We start from the raw sequence: 19,305 nt of genomic DNA, 5'->3' as shown, positions 1-19,305 counted from the left end.
TGGATTCCAGAACTCCACTCAGACTAACCATATAATAATCTAACCAAAATCAGCATCTGCTTTTCATAATTTGGCTGTGACATAATGCTAAGTTACTTCATTTTGAGCCCAAATATCATAAGCTACTCTTTATAAGATGCTTTCTACCTTGCTTTATGCAAATAACTTTCAAAGAAGTTCCTTCTTTCACAGCATTGGGCAGTTACTATTGATATTTATGCAAAATGTCCAAGAAGGTTTTGAAAGATTACACAGAAGTTATATGCATTTAGGTATCTACATTTAAGTGCCCATAGCTTAAGCTTATTCCTGCCTTTTGCAACAAAATCAAGATATGTAAAAGAGAATCTAAAATATCACAGAGGAGAAAAAGGGATCAAAAAACCCCCAAACTCACAGACGTTGTTTATGTTTGTCTCCTTGTTTTTACACTGAAGCTCATATTTGCATTTGCTTTGGCTTCCATACAACTGAGAAGCAATATATGAGCACTGCAACAAGAGACCTGTCTTCCAAAATATCCAGATGCCGCTGATAAAGCAAAGGCGACAAAAAGGAAGTATGTCTGTCTTGATAAAGCTTCATTTAGCAACTGACAATAATACAGGCACAATTACGGTTATCAATGAGGAGAATAATGAAAAAGTGGATTTCCAGCCTCTCCTACTGAATAACTAAGATTGCTTCTTTGCTTGCTACTAGAAGAGCAAGAGTAAAACTGTGGAAATGACAGAAGAAATAACATTTACAACATTTGCAAGTTTCAGTATATTTTCTATCATGGATATTTCTTACCCATTTTCTATTTTCTCTTTCTGTGCATACACTCTGCTCATCACCATCACCTTCATCAGTATAAGCCTCTGCTACTGCAAGGGGGATGTGGCCAGTATGGTAGTTTAAAGAGCCTTCACACTTCCTTTCTACTGAGGAACTCCCTTCATTATTGTAACATCCAATGTCAAAGCAACTGCTGTCCATACCCTTTCCAAGATCTGCCATAGCATAGTTATTTTTCTCTAAGTCTTTGAAAGAAGTTTTTACTGAAGTCTTCTTTTTGGCTGATGTTTTGTTGCTTCGTTCCATCATTTTGCCACATTTATCCAATATTCTCTCTTTCACAGACTGAAGACCCTTACAAATCCGTGCAATGGCAATCTCACATTTACTCTTTTTTGCATCTTCCTCTTGTCCCAGTGAGGAGTCAGTACTGAAAGAACTCAGCAGCAGTGCAATGAATAGGTTGAGCACCTTAAAGGAGATAAAGTAAGTTGAAGACACTACTACATTTAACAGAAACAAATAAATAAGATCAGAAAACCCTCCTTAGGTTAAAACAAACAAACACAAATCACACAGAATCACAGAAATGTAGGGGTTGGAAGGGACCTCTAGAGATCATCAAGTCCAACCCCCATGACAAAGCAGGTTCCCTACACCACGTCGCACAGGTAGGCGTCCAGGCAGTTCTTGAATATCTCCATAGAAGGAGACTCCACCACCCCCCTGGGCAGCCTGTTCCAGTGCTCAATGAAAAATAGAAAATAAAAACCATAGAAACCAACTAACATCCAGAAAACTGAAATGTATGAATACTCTTCTAATGATAAGGTTTGCCTAAGGGGAAGAAGATGGCAATGTAACTTGGTTCAGTAGGGATGGAAAACAGCACAAAACTCACCACTAAGTTTCCTATCACCAGGACTAGCAAGAAAATGAGAAGACACGGCCCTTGTCCAGCCACTTCCATACATTCCCACATGGTTTCGATCCATTCTCCACATAATATTCGGAATATGACCAGGAATGAATGATAAAAATCCTTCATATGCCAGCGTAATTCCTTGCTTGTACTTATTTTATAGAAGTTAGTAATGTAATATTTGCCCAAAACCTGCTTTCCTACTACAGCAAAAATAAATACAGTGATAATCAAAACCAGAGTGAGGTTACCCAGCGCACCAACTGAGTTTAGAATTATTTTCATAAGAGTATTTAAGGCTGGCCACATCTTTGCCAATTTGAAGATCCTGAGCTGCAAGTAAAACACAAGGGAACAATGAGAGGCAGAACATTACACAGACAGCAAAACATGAACACAAAAACAGATCCTGCATTTATCATGCTGCCTTTACTGCCAAATTCAACGACACCATAATTCATCCCCCCACACAAAGGTTTTTAACTGCGGTTTTTAACAGATCTAAAAGTACGCCACTTAAGTTCAGATATAATTCTGTATTCACAGCAAGGATGTATTTAAAAAAAAAAAAAAAAAAAAAAAAAAGAAGTGACATTATATGTAGACATCTGAGAGAAAGCCCTTTATCTAAGAAGCTGGAAAGCCTGCTCCTAAATCTAAGCCTTGAGGACTGCAATGCTTTTTGAGGAAAGCTGTGTTGTATCTAGGAAAAGACATCTACTGAAGGCATCTTTTGGCTATCTTTATGCTCAGATAATGTATTTTCTTGTCTGAAAATCTAAAACATAGATGATCAGTGCCACTCTACGGACCTAACAGAGAAGCAGTGAATTTTCTGCTAAGTCAAATCTCCAAGGGGAAGCACTGTGTGAGAGTATTTGTAGTATCCCATATAGACAGTCTAATAAACGTATTACAAGTTTTCTTTAACATGCATTTAATATTCATTCCAATTTAACATTCATGCTGGCTTACTATTCGCTTACAAAGAGAACAGTAAAATAATTTGAGGGTATTTCCACTGTAATGTTTTCACAAATCTATACAACATTAAGTATTTCTAAAAAAAGGATAAAGGCATAATTACCAGCCTGAGAAATGACAGATTTTTATGAAAGCTTATCAGGCCAATCATCACCACTATACTATCAAAAACATTCCATTTTTGCTGGAAGTAGTAATACGGATCTAGAGCGATGATTTTCAAGACCATTTCTGCTGCAAAAATCATGGTGAAGACCTGCAAAAAGAAATTCACCATAAAGGCACTGAAAATATTTCTTTTTACAAAACTGACCCAGTCAGTCTGGAGCTGTAAGTCCATACTGGATCTAAGGCTGACTTAACTTACCTTGTCACTTATACAAATCAACTTTTTTTCTTCATCAGTCATGCCAGGGTGCTCCAAAGCCATGAAAAAAGTATTCACTATAATGCAAATCATGATTATGAGATCAAGAAGTGGATCCAAAGCTATCAATTGCACCTTCCCTTTGACTTTTCTCCAGAATGGGCAACAGTTCCAAATGAGATACTTCTGACCCAGACGTTTCCAAACTGTAGTGAATCTTGCCTTGGAATTTTGCAGCTCTAAATGATAGAAGTGACATAACAAATAATCTGAAGATTATCTGAACAAAAAGTCTAACACTGGCCTTTATTTTTACACTTGGGTTCCTACCATCTGAGAAAAATGGCATGATTGAAAAAGGATTGTTTCATTCACTCTACACCATCTACTCATGGGCTAATTAAAAGTCATAAGCAACACATTTCATGATTACAGAAACAGGTGATGTTACCCACCTGTTCATATTGTCATTATCCTGGGGGATGAGAACATGCCTGCTCTAAAGAGAAAGAACTTGGATGTATTTGGGAAAACACACAAATTGTTTCCTGCCAGCTGTACCCTCATGGTCACAGATTTAGAGAACAGCTGACTTCCATCTTCTTCAAAACACTGTCCCACATTCTAGAGAACTGATAATAACTTTCCCTCTAAACTTTCTCTTCTCTGTGCTGACTCAGCACAGACCAGAGTGAGTGTTCCAGTCCCCAGCTATCTTAGTGGCACTCCGCTGAAAATAAGTTAGTTCTCCTAGGTATTTCTTCTTCCCATTTCATCAGTCTGCCTAGGTCCCTTACCCTGCGTGTATCAACCAGTCACCCCCAGTTTGGTGTCATCTGTGAATTTTAAGATCAAGTACTCTATTGCCTCTTCTAGGTCACCAGTGAAGACAGTAGGACAGAAATAGGACAAACTCTATTTGCTACCTAATCCAAAGCAGAATACATCCTGCTCACTAGACTCTCAGAGCCCAAGAATCCAGCCAGTTCTCTGATCAGCTGGCTGCTCACCCATGCAGAACTTAACATCCCAACAGGGATATAAACATATTGCAGAAAGCCTTGCTAAAGGCAGTAAGTGACAACACTGCTCTCCTCTCACCCACAAATCACAGTGATTGTGTTGTGTGAAGCAATCAGGCGTGATTTAGGCTTGGCAACTTTAAGTTACAGTTGCAGTTACGTGACATCTGAGCGTACTAATTTCATCAAAAGTTGCACTCTAATTTCCCCTACTGATTATTAAAACAATACCAATTTCTCATGATATTTTGCTTTCTTCGGTCAAGGTACACAATCAGAGCAGAAAAAAACATGAAGAATTAATGACTTACTCATGTTATCTGTAATAACAGTGGCTGCACTCATTAACCTCTGTCTCCGAAAAGGATCGTTAATAGAGTCCACTGATAACTCGTAAGACAACAGGATCTGCCTCTTTGGTTAGAAAGACAACAGAAAACAGTATAACAAGAGAATATGAATAAATGTTTGCAAATGTAAAATTACTCACAGCACAACAGAAATATACAGTTAGTCATCAGCTAGTAAAGAGTCACCAGCTGACCAGATCACAATGTACAGTCTTAGTAATCATTTTCTGCACAACAATTTAGGTAACTTCCCTTAAGAAGAGGATATGCAACCAAAGATATGCAGTATCATTACTTCAGACTTTCGCCATAAGAAGATTCTTACAACATATTCCATAAAACTATTATTCAGAGAATTAAACTGATATCCTTAGCCACAGGGGTTTAATATTAACTAATTTCTTCTTGTTCGTTGCTATTTCAATGACTTCAAAGCTAAGCAAAACTTAGCTGATAGAACCATCATAAAATAGCCATGTGGAAAGAATTTGTAATAGAGTGCTAAAGTGCTGTTTTTTTCAGTCTACACTTCTTCAGAATCTAAAAGACCCAATTCGATCATTCTAATCACATCTTTTGAAGCATCTAATCACATTGGTCTTCACTGGCAGTCAGGATTCTAATATTTCTCATGTCCCTGAGCTTTACATCCTGCATCCCTACACCTCTAGGTGGGGACGGAGGGAGTGAATTCCCCCCACTGTAAGGGCAGAGCAAGTCTTCAGCACTTTTTAAGTCTCAAATCCTAAGCCACACAATGGTTTAAAAAACAAGTTCAATCCACTGCAAGCAACGAGGGAGAGAGGAAAACAAGTTCTTTTGATCCCTTCTGTAATGTTCCTTTCTGAAATATTCGCAATATTGAGAAACTTCCAAAGGAAGGAAAGTAAGTAAAGACTTTCTGCTCATCAAATGGCCATATCACATGCAAGTCTAATGAATATACCCTGTATTTTGAATGCTTACCAGCTTCTTGTGGCAATGATCAGGCTGTGAATGAAACAGACTTTCCTCATTACTTTGACCACCTACAATTAAACTCTGCCTTGAAACAGGTTTTTCTCCCCTCGTCTCTTTTTCTTGTGAATTTTCCAAGCCAGAAACTGACATTTCAGATCCAATGTGTGAGGGTTTATTACTCTCTCCAGTAGACAACATCTGGAAATGAAACAACAATAAGTATGTCCATACCTGGCAAATAAACAGACAAGGATCATACACTATATAATTAGCACAGAATCACAGAATCATTAAAGTTGGAAAAGACCACTAAGATCACCAAGTCATCATCAGCTACCATGCACACTAAATCATGTCCCTCAATGCCACTCAGTGCCTCATATCAATTATTACGATATCTACACGATCCTCAGTAGCAATCTTTACCTTTCGGACATCAAACTACTGTAAAGAGATATGAGTTGCATTCTGTATTCTTAAGACTGAAAGATAAAAGCAAAATTAGTTCTTAGCTACCGTACCTTAAGCTTGTCCCTGTCACTTTAGATACCGTATTTCATATCTAAATTACAGAATATTAAGGCGTATTGTTTTACTCTTCCCTTTTCTCACTTTGGACCTTGGGCATAATGACAACAGAAGAATCGGGGTTCAGACTACATCCTAAAATATTAAGTCTTCCTTTACTAAGGAAACTTGAAAAGCTCAAGTTTTAGTCATAGAAATATCACAGGCTTATCTGCAGCTCTGTAGAAAAGCATTGCTATTGTACCAGATTTCTTCATTTTAACAATGAAATAGGATAGTTGCTATGGAAAATCTTTAAGCCCTCTTACAAGTCTGACTTTTCCAATTGCTAGCTGCAAATTAGAGGTATCTTTCATAAGACTCAGAGGATAAATGATACCTTACCATTGATTTTCAATCTATATTTTTGCTTCAGCTGTGAGCTTAACTTCTCAGGAATAAAATATAAACAAGATGATCCCAAGCCTGTTATAGGCCATGAAATTAAAGAATCTAAGCAATACTATGCCAAGAAGAGGAAAATATAAATCTGTAGTGTGTCAAAACCAACAGCAAAGAAACTAATGCAGTTTCTGGATGCCCCTCTACATGAATATGGAAATAATGGCACTAGCCTGGCAAAGCCTGTCTATCCTGCTCTTGTCAATTGGTAGACATTCTGTGTGCCATCATTCAAAAAGAGCTCAGCTCAACACAGTCGCTCTCAGAAAGTGGGTATTCTTACATAATCCTGAAATCCATCTGCATTTCAACATCAATCTCAAGAAATTAAAGAAATGCCAACTTTTCTCATGGATGCATGTATCTCTACCTGTGCTCCATTTGTCAGACTATGCTATAGAAAAGAGTTTGTTATATCCAAGGACATAAGAAAAAAATATATATATTTTATTCTATATTATATGCAACGATTTACAAACCTGTTCTTTCTCTAGAATCTTTTTTGCTTCCTCAAGTAATTTTTCCTTTGCCTGTGTTTCAGCAAGAGTAGCTCTGTTCTGCTCTTCATATGCCATAGTTACTACAGCCAATATCAGATTGAAGAGATAAAAAGAGCATAAAAAGATGACAGCTATAAAAAACAATATGTAGCTCTTCCCTGATGAACGGATAGTCTGTGAGGAAAAAAAGGAAAGGCCATCACAGATTTGTAAAAAAACAACATTTGCAATAGGATTACAAATTAGCAACTTATTTTCCTATACAGTGCAAGAGTTCAAGATTCTGCACTGTTTTCTTGAAACAACAGCAGATCAACCTCTGGTCTAGGTTATGTAGAGGGCATAAGAATATACCTAATCAGGAGTTCACATGGCCTCAAGTAAATAAATTGTAGATATTAAAAAACTTAGGATAAGACAATGTGTTTCAATTCAAGCACTCATAAGCATGCTTTATATGGCTCAGAATAAGAATGAACAAAACTTGTCATTAAAATTAAATGAAATAACTCAGCAAATCAAGCAAACGACTTTAAGTTATGAGAAGGCAACTTCAGCTGTAAACAGATATACAACTAACTACAGAAGAAATTACTGAAAATAGAAAGGAAGAAAGCTAGAATTATTTAAAAATCCTAAAATATGATACCATTAGTTAATAAGAGGCAATAATTGGAGTGTTTATTCATACATTTTTTAAAACAGCAATGGAAGAGATGGTTCAAAAATCAAGCTCAGAGATATTAGAAAACAAAAACCACATGACCTTGAAATGGCAGAAAGAATATACAACTGTGTAGGCTGGAAAAGACCTTCATCTCGTACTACTATCCACCCAGTCCTTCATGTCCACTGCCGAGCTATGTCACTAACAGCAACACTCACATGTCCTAAATATCTCCAGGGATGGGGACTCCACCTCTTCCTTGGGCAGCCCATTCCAATGCTCGAATGTCCTTTTTGTGAAGAAATTCTTCCTGATATCCAATTTAAACCTCCCCTAGCAACTACAGCAACTTGAGGCTGTAGTTTCATATCCTATCATTTGCCATTTAGGAAGAGAACAACCCCCACCTCACTACAACCTCCTTTCAGAGACTTGTAGGGAGTCTGAAAGCCCAGTTCCCCCAGCCATTCCTTTTAAGTCTTGTTTTCTAGTCCCATCATCAACCTTCTTGTTCTCTGGGCATGCTTGAGTGACTCAGTATCCTTCATGTAGTGAGAGGCCCAAAGCCTGAGGCGCAGCCTCACCATCTCAGTACAGAGGCAGAGCCACATCCTGCTCCTGCTGGTTGCACTATTTTTGATGCAAACCAGAATGCCTCTGGCCTCTTGGCCATCTGAGCACACTGTTGGCTTGCACTCAGCTGGCTGTTTACCAGCACCTCCACAAGTTTTTGTACTTGGAGCTTTCCAGCTATCCTTCCTCAGGCCCATATTGCAAAATGGAGATGTGATCAAAGGGTAGAACCTGGCACTGGATCTTGCTGAATTTCATGAGACTTGGTGCAATGCATCAATTCAGCCTACACAGATCTCTTCTTCTGAGCCTTCCTACCATGAGGCAGATCAACAGTCCTACCCAAGTCAGAGTAATCTGTAGATATATCCATTAAAAAAAAAAACACCTCAGTTAATAGAAGTTGTTGATGAAATGTTAAAGCAAACTATATGAAAACTACACCAAGGCAGAGTATAATTCTCTTCTAGCACAGACACTGTATAGGTATAAGGGAACCAGGAAGATCTCTACATACAATTTCTGTAATGTTTACATCAAAAAAACAACCCAGAGCTTAAAAGTTACAAATAAAACATAAAAGGTTCTGGTGTGTTTTTGTTTTTGTTTTTTTTTAGTTCCAGTTATCAAAACATGCTCTGAAATCTAAATGTATTTGTTCTGAGCCAAAAGGTTTGATGAGGAATCAGGATTTAGAGAAAAACAGAGGATGTAAATCCTCATAACTCCATCAGCATCAGGGAACTCACTAGCTGGACCTATTATACACCACCAATCCTTTGTTAATAACATGATTCAAATTCTTATTTACTAGTGACTGTTCTAAGTGTGTTCTCCAATGAAACTATGAATGCTCATGGTAAGAATGCTGCCATTCAATGTCACTTGCAGAAAGTGTTACAACTTAGTCTTCTTCTTTAATATTAGTTTTAAACAAGTTTTGTATCAGTAATGTTAAAATAGGTGCACATTTTTCTACTGTAAGTAAACCTCTGAACTTCGTGTCTAAAATCAACGTAGCAGGTAATAAAAGTACCTACTTGTCTGTACAGACGTTCCCAGGAATCCTGTGTCATCAGACGGAATAAAGAAAGGAAGGCCCAGCCAAAATGATCAAAACTTGTGTAGCCAAAGTCAGGATTCTTCCCATGTTTCACACATGTGTAGTTTTCAGGGCACTCTCCTCTAAATAAAAGAGGGAACAATATATACACTTGCAGTATTAGAATATACTCTAATGCACTCTAGTTCACAACACCATGTACAGAAAGAAAGTTAAGAATTAAGAAAAAATCCATCTTTCTGACAGGTCATCAGCATTTCCCCACACCAAAAATGAAACCCAAAACCACTCAGAGGGAAAAACAAGAAAGTACTGAAACTGTTTTTTCACTTACGTAGAATTCCCACCGTAACCACAGAGCAGTATGTCAGCAGTTCCATTCATTCTGGCACAAATATCTAATAAACAAATTAAAAATAAAGAATCTTTGACTCAGAAGTTGTTGCCTTAAACTCCTCAAGGCTCAAGTAGCTGTTCACATACTTGGTTCCTACCACACACAGAGAGTAAGCCATACCCCACTGCGCTATAAATGACAGCCTAAGATAAAAAATCTCAGTGAAAGTCATATTAGGGTTGTTTCTATGCAGATACATCCCTAGGTTCGGCAATTTAATTATTTTTTTAATTTATTTATTGTAAGATTTTATTCATCTTTGTAAATATACGAATGCCTGAAAGAGGTAGTCAAAATCATTGAATGACACACTCCATGTTAAAATAAATTCAATTTGAGTGCAGTTCCCTTAAAAAAAGGATCTCTGTGCAATACGCATGGGTAAAGAAGTAAGGTGCTTACAGAAAATGCAGCCCGTGCTATCACACAGTCTGCTAATCTCTCCTTAAGTACTAGACTCGTTAATCTCACATTTAGCTGTTCCAGAGATTTCATATCATTACTCATGCAAATACCTTCTCATGAGAAACACGACTATTTTGTAATATTTGTGTTAAAAATGAGTCAGGTGTAAGAAGATATACATATGACATAAAAAGAGACAATAATAATATTTACCTGTTTCACTTGCATTATATATCTTGGCCTCCTTACAAAATGTGTCATTGAACGTAACATTTGTGAGGACACATTTGTTTCTTAAATTGCCCATAAAAAGCTGCAGGCCTATTAGAGCAAATATGCTCAAGCAAAAAACAGTCAAGATCAACACATCGGTAAGTTTCTTAACAGATTCAAGAAGTGAATTCACAATGACTTTCAAACCTAGAAAAACAAGATTCAATGATACGCATCATGAGAAGAAGAACGTAACAACGCTGCTGTATTACAACACATAACAGTTTTGAGTATGTTAAAAACAAATCAGTGTAAATGATCTCACAGCTTCACAATATGAAAGTAAATAAGGTGAGCAATGTATTTTTTTACTTAAATTTCTTGATAGTTATTAAAACTGATTTTGCTAACTTGAATATTAAAGCTTAAGATGCTGGCTAAACAACCTCTTATGAGATAACATTCTTAAATATTGTGAAGCCAGCATTCTGGGAAATTAATCATAGCAGCTTAGCTAATGAAGTGTAACATGAACCAGGAATATGCTATTATAGCTATTATTATGTTAAGAGAAGAAATTGGATAGGGTGCACTGTTCAGAAAAGATGTAAGTAAATAACAGTGAGTATTCGTGATGGTATAGAAAGAGGAGAAATAAGAAAATCTGCCTGGAGCAAAATCATTTTGAGTAGGGATGGTAAAACATATTCTGTTAGGATGCTGCTGAATGTTCCTACATAGTGCAAAACAGTCACATCTTGGGAGCATGTTAACTGACACAAAGAGACCAGACAACACAACCCTGAAGATGTTCCAGAAACGTTTAGATGTTCTACTGAGGGACATGGTTTAGTGGGAAGTATTGGTGAGAGGTGGGCAGTTGGACTGGATAATCTTTGAGGACTTTTTCAACTTCAGCGATTCTGTGATTCTATGAGCAGGAGAGAAATTAGTAAATCTCTGCTGATGTAACGAGACGATCATTAACACATGTTGTTCCTTACCTGGTATTACTGAAATAGCCTTCAAAGTCCTCAGTACTCTGAAAGTCCGAAGAGCAGAAACATTGCCTGATGTTGTACAGATACTAACATACCTATAAAATCAAACCACCGTGTAAATGAATGACAAAGATACATCTTTTTCAGAGAGTACAAACACAGAGAATACAGTAATTAATACAATAAAGACAAGAAAAAGGTCAAATATATCCTAAAGTAGAAGTCTGAAGTTTGGAATCTAAAATCATTTTTAGGGATTGTTATAAAATAATGAGCCTTTTGAACAGTGCCACTTCAAAGAAAAACAGAAGGTTTTTCTTCCTATGGATTTGGATGCTTCAATCTCTAAATGTTTATCCATCAAAAATGTCAATAAATATAAGACCTTCAATAACATAATCACATCATTTCAAAATGACTGATTCAGAACACTACATGAAAGTATGTGCTGAAACAACCTATTAAACTGAACACTGATATTGCAAGTATCTCATAAAACTACATGACATATAGTTTATGGAAAGGGAATTGAGCAAAATTAACTTTACACTATGTTAATTCTGTACTGCTTGTAACTTTTGTTTGGCAGTCAATTAAAAGCTTGAATATAGAAAACATTTTCCATTTAATTTTTTCCAACAATTTGGAAAATATAGAGAAGGAGGACTGGAAGAGCTTCATATTCTATACAACACTATATCTTGTTACCTCATATTTTGTAAGATGTCCTATCACAAGGAATATTGTGACCCTTCTTTAAATGAGACCATAACTGTTAAAAGAATTCCTTAAAACATGAAGTCTCAATAACAGAATCTGAGAAACATTGGTTGGAAAGGACCTCTGGGGATGGGCTAATCAACTACTCACTCAAAACATGACTTTTAACAGCAACAGATCAGACCATCACAGCTTTGCCTAGCCTGTAAGATTAAAGTACCTGAAGTAACAACAGTACTGTTAATTTGGTCAGTCATACTGTTAATTTTTCCAGTCATTGTAGTTGACTTGACAAGATCCTGAGCAACCTAATTTAAATTAACTCTGCTTTTGAACCACATGATTTCTGAGGGTCCCTTTCAATCTACATTACTCTAATAAATTAAAAACAAACAGACATACAAAAAGCAACTGAAACATATTCAGCAATGCTAAAAGGCAGGGAAGAGACCTGGCTTTGAGTGCATCTTACAGTAATGTACCTACATGCTCTGTGAGCACCTAAACCCTTTGTTTTCATTCTGCCATCTGAAAACTTCAGTTGGCACCTTTAGCTCACCTGTATTTTTATTAATAGAATTTATTCCCTTTCTGGCTCTGCTCTAGAGATTCCTACCATGTTCCTACTGCATTTTTTCTTTTTCCTGAGTCCTACACCATGTAGTTTCTCTTTATCTGGAACACAAGATGTACATTTACTCATCCTTCTCTGCATCTTCTTTAATTATGTCACCATGCAACACTATATGCAGACAAGAAAAAAAAGTATACAGATTTCTGTATGAAAATAACCTAGCATTCCACTTCGTTGTTTCTTATCCATGATGTCTTCATTTTCTATTTTAATCTCTGACCATTAATGCATTTGGAGCAGTGTTTTCACCAGATTATTTATTTAAACTCCAAATGTTTTTCCCAACTAATGAAATCTATTTCAGAGCTCCTAGCACCATATTTAAAGCTTTCCCTTGAGCAACACTTCACATTACTTAGATTTCATCTGCTACTTATCAGTACGTTATTCAACACCTTGTGACATCCTTTGACTCCTTCTCAAATGAGCTTCATCTGATCCAGAAAAGAACAAATAATGCATAATGCATGTTTGGTTTTGGCTTCCTATGCAGAAAACTCTTAAAAGAAATATAAGAATGCATTAAGTTGAGAAATAGGTCTACCAAATGTGATAATACATTAAGGTACAAGGGAAATTAAAACTAACCCAAAGAAGGATTTTTTGCATTTAGGTTTCGTTTTAAAGTCAGCAACACTGGGCAGCAGGTACATGTGGGGTGACTGAAACAGAGTAAATTTCAAACCCATGGAATGTCAATAACTATAAAGAATTTTGGAACATCATTAGTTGTGCATTTGTCTCCTTGAGTGTGAAAGAAAAATTGAGCTTTACTTACGTCACCACAAGAACAACAAAATCCAGAATGTTCCATGGGTCTCGAAGAAAGGTAAATTCATTCCAAAACAACCCTCTTGCTACTACTTTTATCAGTATTTCACCAGTATATATGGCAGTAAAGATGTGTCTGAGAAGGAAAACATATATTAAAGAAATAAAAACATGAATGAGATTGAAATATATTCTACCTTTTCTGTTGTTTAGCTACAGGATGGAAACAAAAGTAGAACCAACAGGATAGATTACTTTCATGAGTATAAGAAGATGTCTTCCTGAATTTCAGTACAATTAAGTTAACTGTAAGTTAGAATTGTGCTTTACAACTTCTCTAAAAGGCTGAATCCTCCAGAGCCAACCTTCTACATTATGCCATATGGCAAAGGTAGCCAATATGAAGTGCACATGTGTATCTCTCTAAGAAAAGAGGCTGAAGCTCCACAAAGACCAACTATACCACAGTTATCCTAAATCTTCCTCAGCAGCCTCCCTGAAGATTCTTCAACACCAGAATTAGTACACCAAATTATTTACTCTTCTTCAGTCTTGCATGTTAAGTTTCCTTAGAGTGAAGAAAAGGCAGCTGAGATACTTACTCAGTCTTGTTGAACTCCGGTGGAGGGTTATTTATAGCCATGGAAGCACAATTGAGTATCACAGTACATGTAATAAAACCAACAAATAATGTGAATAAGTTAAGGAAAAAGTGATCTACTATAAAACACCAAAGTTCAGGAAAGTTGCTTTCAGTAACGACATGACTATGCACTCAAAGTCAACCATATAGAGGGGTCTACTCCCACAGATTAATATCTAAAGTTAAATGGATGTTCGGCAGAAAGAACAGAAACCACTCAGTAATTTGATTAATATGGAGGGAATCACATAGAGGTGCACCACACATTCTAAAATTGACGGATCTGAAGCAAAGGATATGAATGGATCAGAATTTTTATTGCCACTTTTCTGATTGGATTAAAAGGACCAAGTATACACAGGGCAGGTGTGGCAGTAAAGCGGAAAATAATCCTTCTTTTATTGATCACCATGAAAGTCTATAAAAAAAGAAAAAATCGTAGCATAAGAAATATTTTAAAGAAACAAAATTATCAAGCATCCATGTAAATTACCTCCTAACTACTATTAGGTCCATTTGCAGCTCGGTACTATTGGCGGATGAAGTAAAAATAAAGTGTCTTTAATCAAAAACAGCTAACTAACATTTATGTAGACATCTTTGGTTGAATCAGCCTTATTTTCTTTTCATCAGTCATTCTGATTACTTTGAGAAAACAAGTCTCTGGAAGTCCCTTTTTACCATTAATTACAAAGCCTTCTGCATGTTCTCTGATTAAACGATCACATTTCAGTGAGTTGCTGCTGTATTTTACAGACAGCAACATCAGACTGAGCAGAACGTTCTGCTCACCAGGTATAGTAATAAAGAATCATATAACAGACATTTAATTTGGAGGAGAATCCTTCAGCATCTATTCAAGTACTGCTATAGGTAACCAGAGAAAACATTTTGCAATAGCATAGAGTATATGCAATATCAGCACTGAACAATTACCAAAGCTGATGAGACATTACAAAGTAACAGAGAATTGATGTTGTCTAAAGCAAATTCATCTTTTTGCTATACAGAGTACTGGAAACATTTCAAATCTGCCTCACCTAGTAATATTTGCAATTAAGCAAAAGCATTTGCAATAAGTCAGGGTGACCCATTGTTTGACAGGCACTGAGTTCAGCCTCATATACTTATAGAAACTCTTCTGAGTAACAAAGCATCAGTTATCTCAGAACCTATTTTTGATCAAAATCCATCCAGTGTATTCTGTCCTCACAGTCAGTTCTGATTACTGACTGGGCCTTAAAAATGCCTTGTAGTTACACAGTTAGGGATGTAGTTCAGCATGCCTACCCCAACAAATGCAAGTAATGTTCTAAAAACCTATCTACAGATCTGTCTGCAATCCATAAGCAGCAACTTCTGAATACAATCTTCATTATCTCCTAGGAGTACAGCAGATAAAATTAAACAAAAAACAAAGTTTTTTAAAAATTTTAACCCTGTGATCACTGTAGTATGGATCCAAATCTTCCAGGGGTTCCCCAATAAGCTCCACAGGAACGTCACCATAGAGAGATGGCAGTTTTTTATAGGTTTTCAGGTCAAGCTGGGGAGTCACTTTATCCTCTTCAACTTCTTGGTCAGTATTTTCCTGTTTACGTTTGGCTTGCTTCTCTTTTTTCTCAGCAATTTTTTTCTCAATTGCTGCCAAGGACTCAGGAGTGAAACGCTGAAAGCAGATAGTTTCTGGTGGCCAATACAAGGGATCCATTTTCCGTCTGTTTATTTTCAGTGCTAGAAATAGCTTAAACGAGAAAGCTCTTGATAAGTAGAAATTAATAGGAAAAGAAAAAAACAAAAACAGTAACTAATACAAATCAGACGTATTATTTCTTCCTTCTGTGAAATCCTGCGTGGAAATAGAGAAGGAATTAGAAACACATTCATTTAGAAGAAAGGGCATATCTACCACCCCTCCCAATCCTGTAAGTACACAAAATAATTAATTGGAAGAGGCTCATCAGATCCTTGCCCTGCTCAAACCAAAGCTGATATTAAGTCAGTGGATCTTTGTACAGTTGAGGTCTGAGCAAGTCCTAGGAGATATTCACAGCCCATAGTAAAAACCCAACAAGAAATGGAAGGTTTTTACCTTAAAGGTCTTGAGCTTTGCTCTCCTCTGATTCTGCTGATATTTGGTTATATTTGTGCTTTGCTCTTGCTGTTCTGCAAACTACATTCTTAACTCTTTTCCTCGCTTAGGCATGTCTGAAAACCTGTCTGCTCGCAATACTTTTTTCCAACATTAATAGAATGTTGCTGCATCTGAGGGTTTACAGTTAGTGGTGAGAGAATACTTGCATGGTCTATTCATTAGCAACAAAGTTTTAAAAACATTCAACCTCAAAAAGAAGACGAAGAGCCTGTGAAACATCCAAGTTTCAGATATGCCTCCAGATTTCTGCTGAGGCTTCTCTTGGAATTACTCATTTACCTTCACAGGACCTATCAAAAGCATACAAAAGGTAGGATGCATCACACCATGAAATGCACAATGCTGCTTGACACTGTTTTTCAGTAACACTTTGTTGACAATGAACCTTGCATACTATCACACCAGTTATAAATATCTCAAGTGAGGGACTCAAGTCAGTGGGGGCAGTCTCTTGTCAATGGCCAGCAACAGTAGAACAAGAGGCAATGGGTAGAACCTGAAACAGGAAGTTCTATACTAACGCAAGGAAGAACTTCCTCACTGTCAGAGGGACAGAGCACTGGAACAGTCTATGCTGAACTGTGGGAACTGCTTTAGCAGCAGGGTTGGACCCAATGGTCTGTAGAGGTCCCTTCCAGCCCCTACAGTGCTGTGATTCTATGATTCTATACCTTTTTCAGTACTCATCAACAGTATTTCCAAAAGTTTATTTGGGCAAATCTGTGTATTTTTTCAATAAATCATTTTTCAGTGATAATGTGCAAAATCAAATTTTAATAAACCTTATACACAGTTTAGATAGTCATAATAACTAAATACCCAGAATGAAATATTTCCAAGTAATCCATACAGGTGTACTTATCCACACTGAACTGCGTATAGCACAGTTTTTGTTGACATAATGAAAATCAGCAGCCTTTTTAGTACCTTAACAATATAAAAATAAAAATGCATATTAACACACAGGCCTGATGTTCAGAAACCCAAAGGTGTTATAGTTGGATACTGCTCATAGGTAAAGACACCTTCATTGAGATCCTGCCTGTGATCAAGGCATCTTAGCTCCCATTAGCAGACAGTAGATATCTGTTGGTAAGCACAGTTAATCAAGGTTGGAGAGATAATCAAACAATAGAACAGAGATAACTACTTAAGAATTTCACATTTCAGATGTTATATTTAACCAGTTTACCATACACAGCAAACACTGAAATGCTGCATGTTCCAAACGTCTTCAAATTCATCATTAATTTTACATGTTGATGCACTAGACATATACACTGCTATGAATGCCCATCATTACAAACAACTACTACTACTACACCAAAAAAAAAAAAAAAAAGCAAAGAAATTTAAAAGGAATCAAAACCCTATTTCATATCTAGCTCAAATGATTTTGAAACAAAGAACTGCAAGGCAAAGGAGAAAATGAGAAAGCAGCACTATGAGATAGGCTAAAAACTCTCTGTGCTATACCTTGCAAAACTACTCTCACCTACTCAGCTCCAACACAAAACACATCTGCTCTCAGATTATTCTTCTGTCTAAACATCAATAATTATTAAAAGATTTAGCAGATTTATTTTGTCCTTTTTCCCAAAAACAAGCTAGGAAACATAACATAACACATTTTATTGGACTAATCTGTTTCTAAAATATGTGGTCATTTCTTGCACTTATCACTTTGCCCCCCATTCTCTCCAATCTGCTTTCCCCTACACAAACCTTGTGTTATTTGAGAGGACAGTTGTTTGTTTGCACGTTTCTTTTGAAACAGGCATTAAATAAAAGGTATTCACAATTTCAATATAACATAAAATGATCTGCTCACCACTTCCAAATCAGAAACCAATTTTGGGCCAGCTTTTTGTTACTTAAAAGTCTTGAAAAAAAATCAGCAGCATTTTCAGAGGATAAACATTTCAGATTTGTGCAGGAAAAGAAATTGCGCTATCTGAGTTAACTGCAGCTCAGATTAGATAGTATCAAAGCCAATTTGAACCTACTGTGCATCAGCCAGTGTAGCAAAGCAAGACAAAAAGCAGCCCGAAAGGAATGAGATTTCCATTAGCGTTTAGTAAAACGTGATAAATGTTAAAAGAATAGCAGTATGCTTGCTGCAAGATAGCAGTTCTACATTAGAAACAGATTTCTTTTTCTACCTGTAACTAAAAACAAAACCACACCTAAGACTTAAAACCAGATGTGCTCTTATAAATGTACATACATACACACACAAGACACACTGAGACCCCCAGAATACTTTAAACAAACACACAGAGATTACAATTTACAAATTTAGCAGTGGAAATTTAGCACAGAACACCAATATTTAGCAGAAACAAAACACTTACAGTGTCCCCTTTGAAAGGAAAAAGCCTTCAGAATGATTTCTTTAAGCCAATTTCAGCTAGCTCTTATCTTCTAAGGGACAGAAAGTTTCCATTTCCTCACCATCACCACTCTAACCTGAAGACCATCCTACCTACATAGCTTGCTCCCACCCTGAAAGTTTTTGTATTGGGATGTCTGTGGGAGGGGCAGAGGGAGGAGCTTTGTTGTTGTTCTGAGGTCTTGCAATCTCATGGGGAGCACTGTAAAAAAGGGAAAAGCCGGAGGGTGATTCTTTTGAAAAACAATTACATAAATATCACTCAATTGTTTTATTTCCTTGGGATTTACAGTTGCACTTACTAAAAACCTGCAGTGTTTCTGTTCAATAGGAAAACACTGTCCTGCTTTGAATTTCATTCTAAACTTGTAACCAGCCAACTTCCCAGCATACGCTGAATACTGGGACTAATTTTGCACTACATTAAAAGCTTCTGTTTAGAAATCATAAAATCCTAGAATCATGGAATGGTCTGGCTTGAAAAGGATCACAATTCTCATCCAGTTCCTGCTATGTGCAGGGTCACCAACCACCAGCCCAGGATGCCCAGAGCCACATCCAGCCTGGCCTTGAATGCCTTCAGGGATGGGGCATCCACGACCTGAAATGACACTTAACACATTGCTGGTTTTCATTCCTAAAATTCTCCTTTTTATTATCCCCAAGCTATGATGTGTATCCATTATGGCAAGGAAGGATAAAATCTCAAAGTGAATATAGAATTATAGAAGCATAGAATGACTTGGATTAGAAGGGACCTTAGGGACACCTCCTTCTAGACCGAGTTGCTCACAGCCCCTCCAGCCAGGCCTTGAAT

The 19,305-nt window shown here is 36.8% G+C and overlaps 1 protein-coding gene across 1 annotated transcript in view; it reads right to left on the bottom strand.

Annotated features, from left to right (window-relative positions):
• The window catches only part of LOC107308859 (sodium channel protein type 5 subunit alpha-like), a 34,295-nt gene extending 15,286 nt beyond the window's left edge, over positions 1-19,009 (bottom strand). The window contains exons 1-16 of the mRNA XM_032442978.1: positions 18,451-19,009; positions 15,380-15,685; positions 14,241-14,359; positions 13,901-13,990; positions 13,306-13,434; positions 11,177-11,268; positions 10,173-10,379; positions 9,492-9,555; positions 9,135-9,279; positions 6,834-7,028; positions 5,392-5,583; positions 4,387-4,489; positions 3,054-3,292; positions 2,790-2,942; positions 1,682-2,035; positions 796-1,251 (exon numbers count right to left, since the gene is read on the bottom strand). Coding sequence (XP_032298869.1) covers positions 796-1,251; positions 1,682-2,035; positions 2,790-2,942; positions 3,054-3,292; positions 4,387-4,489; positions 5,392-5,583; positions 6,834-7,028; positions 9,135-9,279; positions 9,492-9,555; positions 10,173-10,379; positions 11,177-11,268; positions 13,306-13,434; positions 13,901-13,990; positions 14,241-14,359; positions 15,380-15,652 — 2,811 coding nt within the window. The 5' untranslated portion in view covers positions 15,653-15,685; positions 18,451-19,009. The remainder of the gene's footprint in view (positions 1-795; positions 1,252-1,681; positions 2,036-2,789; positions 2,943-3,053; positions 3,293-4,386; positions 4,490-5,391; positions 5,584-6,833; positions 7,029-9,134; positions 9,280-9,491; positions 9,556-10,172; positions 10,380-11,176; positions 11,269-13,305; positions 13,435-13,900; positions 13,991-14,240; positions 14,360-15,379; positions 15,686-18,450) is intronic.
• Between the last annotated feature and the right edge of the window lie 296 nt (positions 19,010-19,305).

Source organism: Coturnix japonica, chromosome 2 (genome assembly GCF_001577835.2).
Source record: "Coturnix japonica isolate 7356 chromosome 2, Coturnix japonica 2.1, whole genome shotgun sequence".
Taxonomy (NCBI): domain Eukaryota; kingdom Metazoa; phylum Chordata; class Aves; order Galliformes; family Phasianidae; genus Coturnix; species Coturnix japonica.
This window is presented reverse-complemented; position numbering and strand designations above follow the sequence as displayed.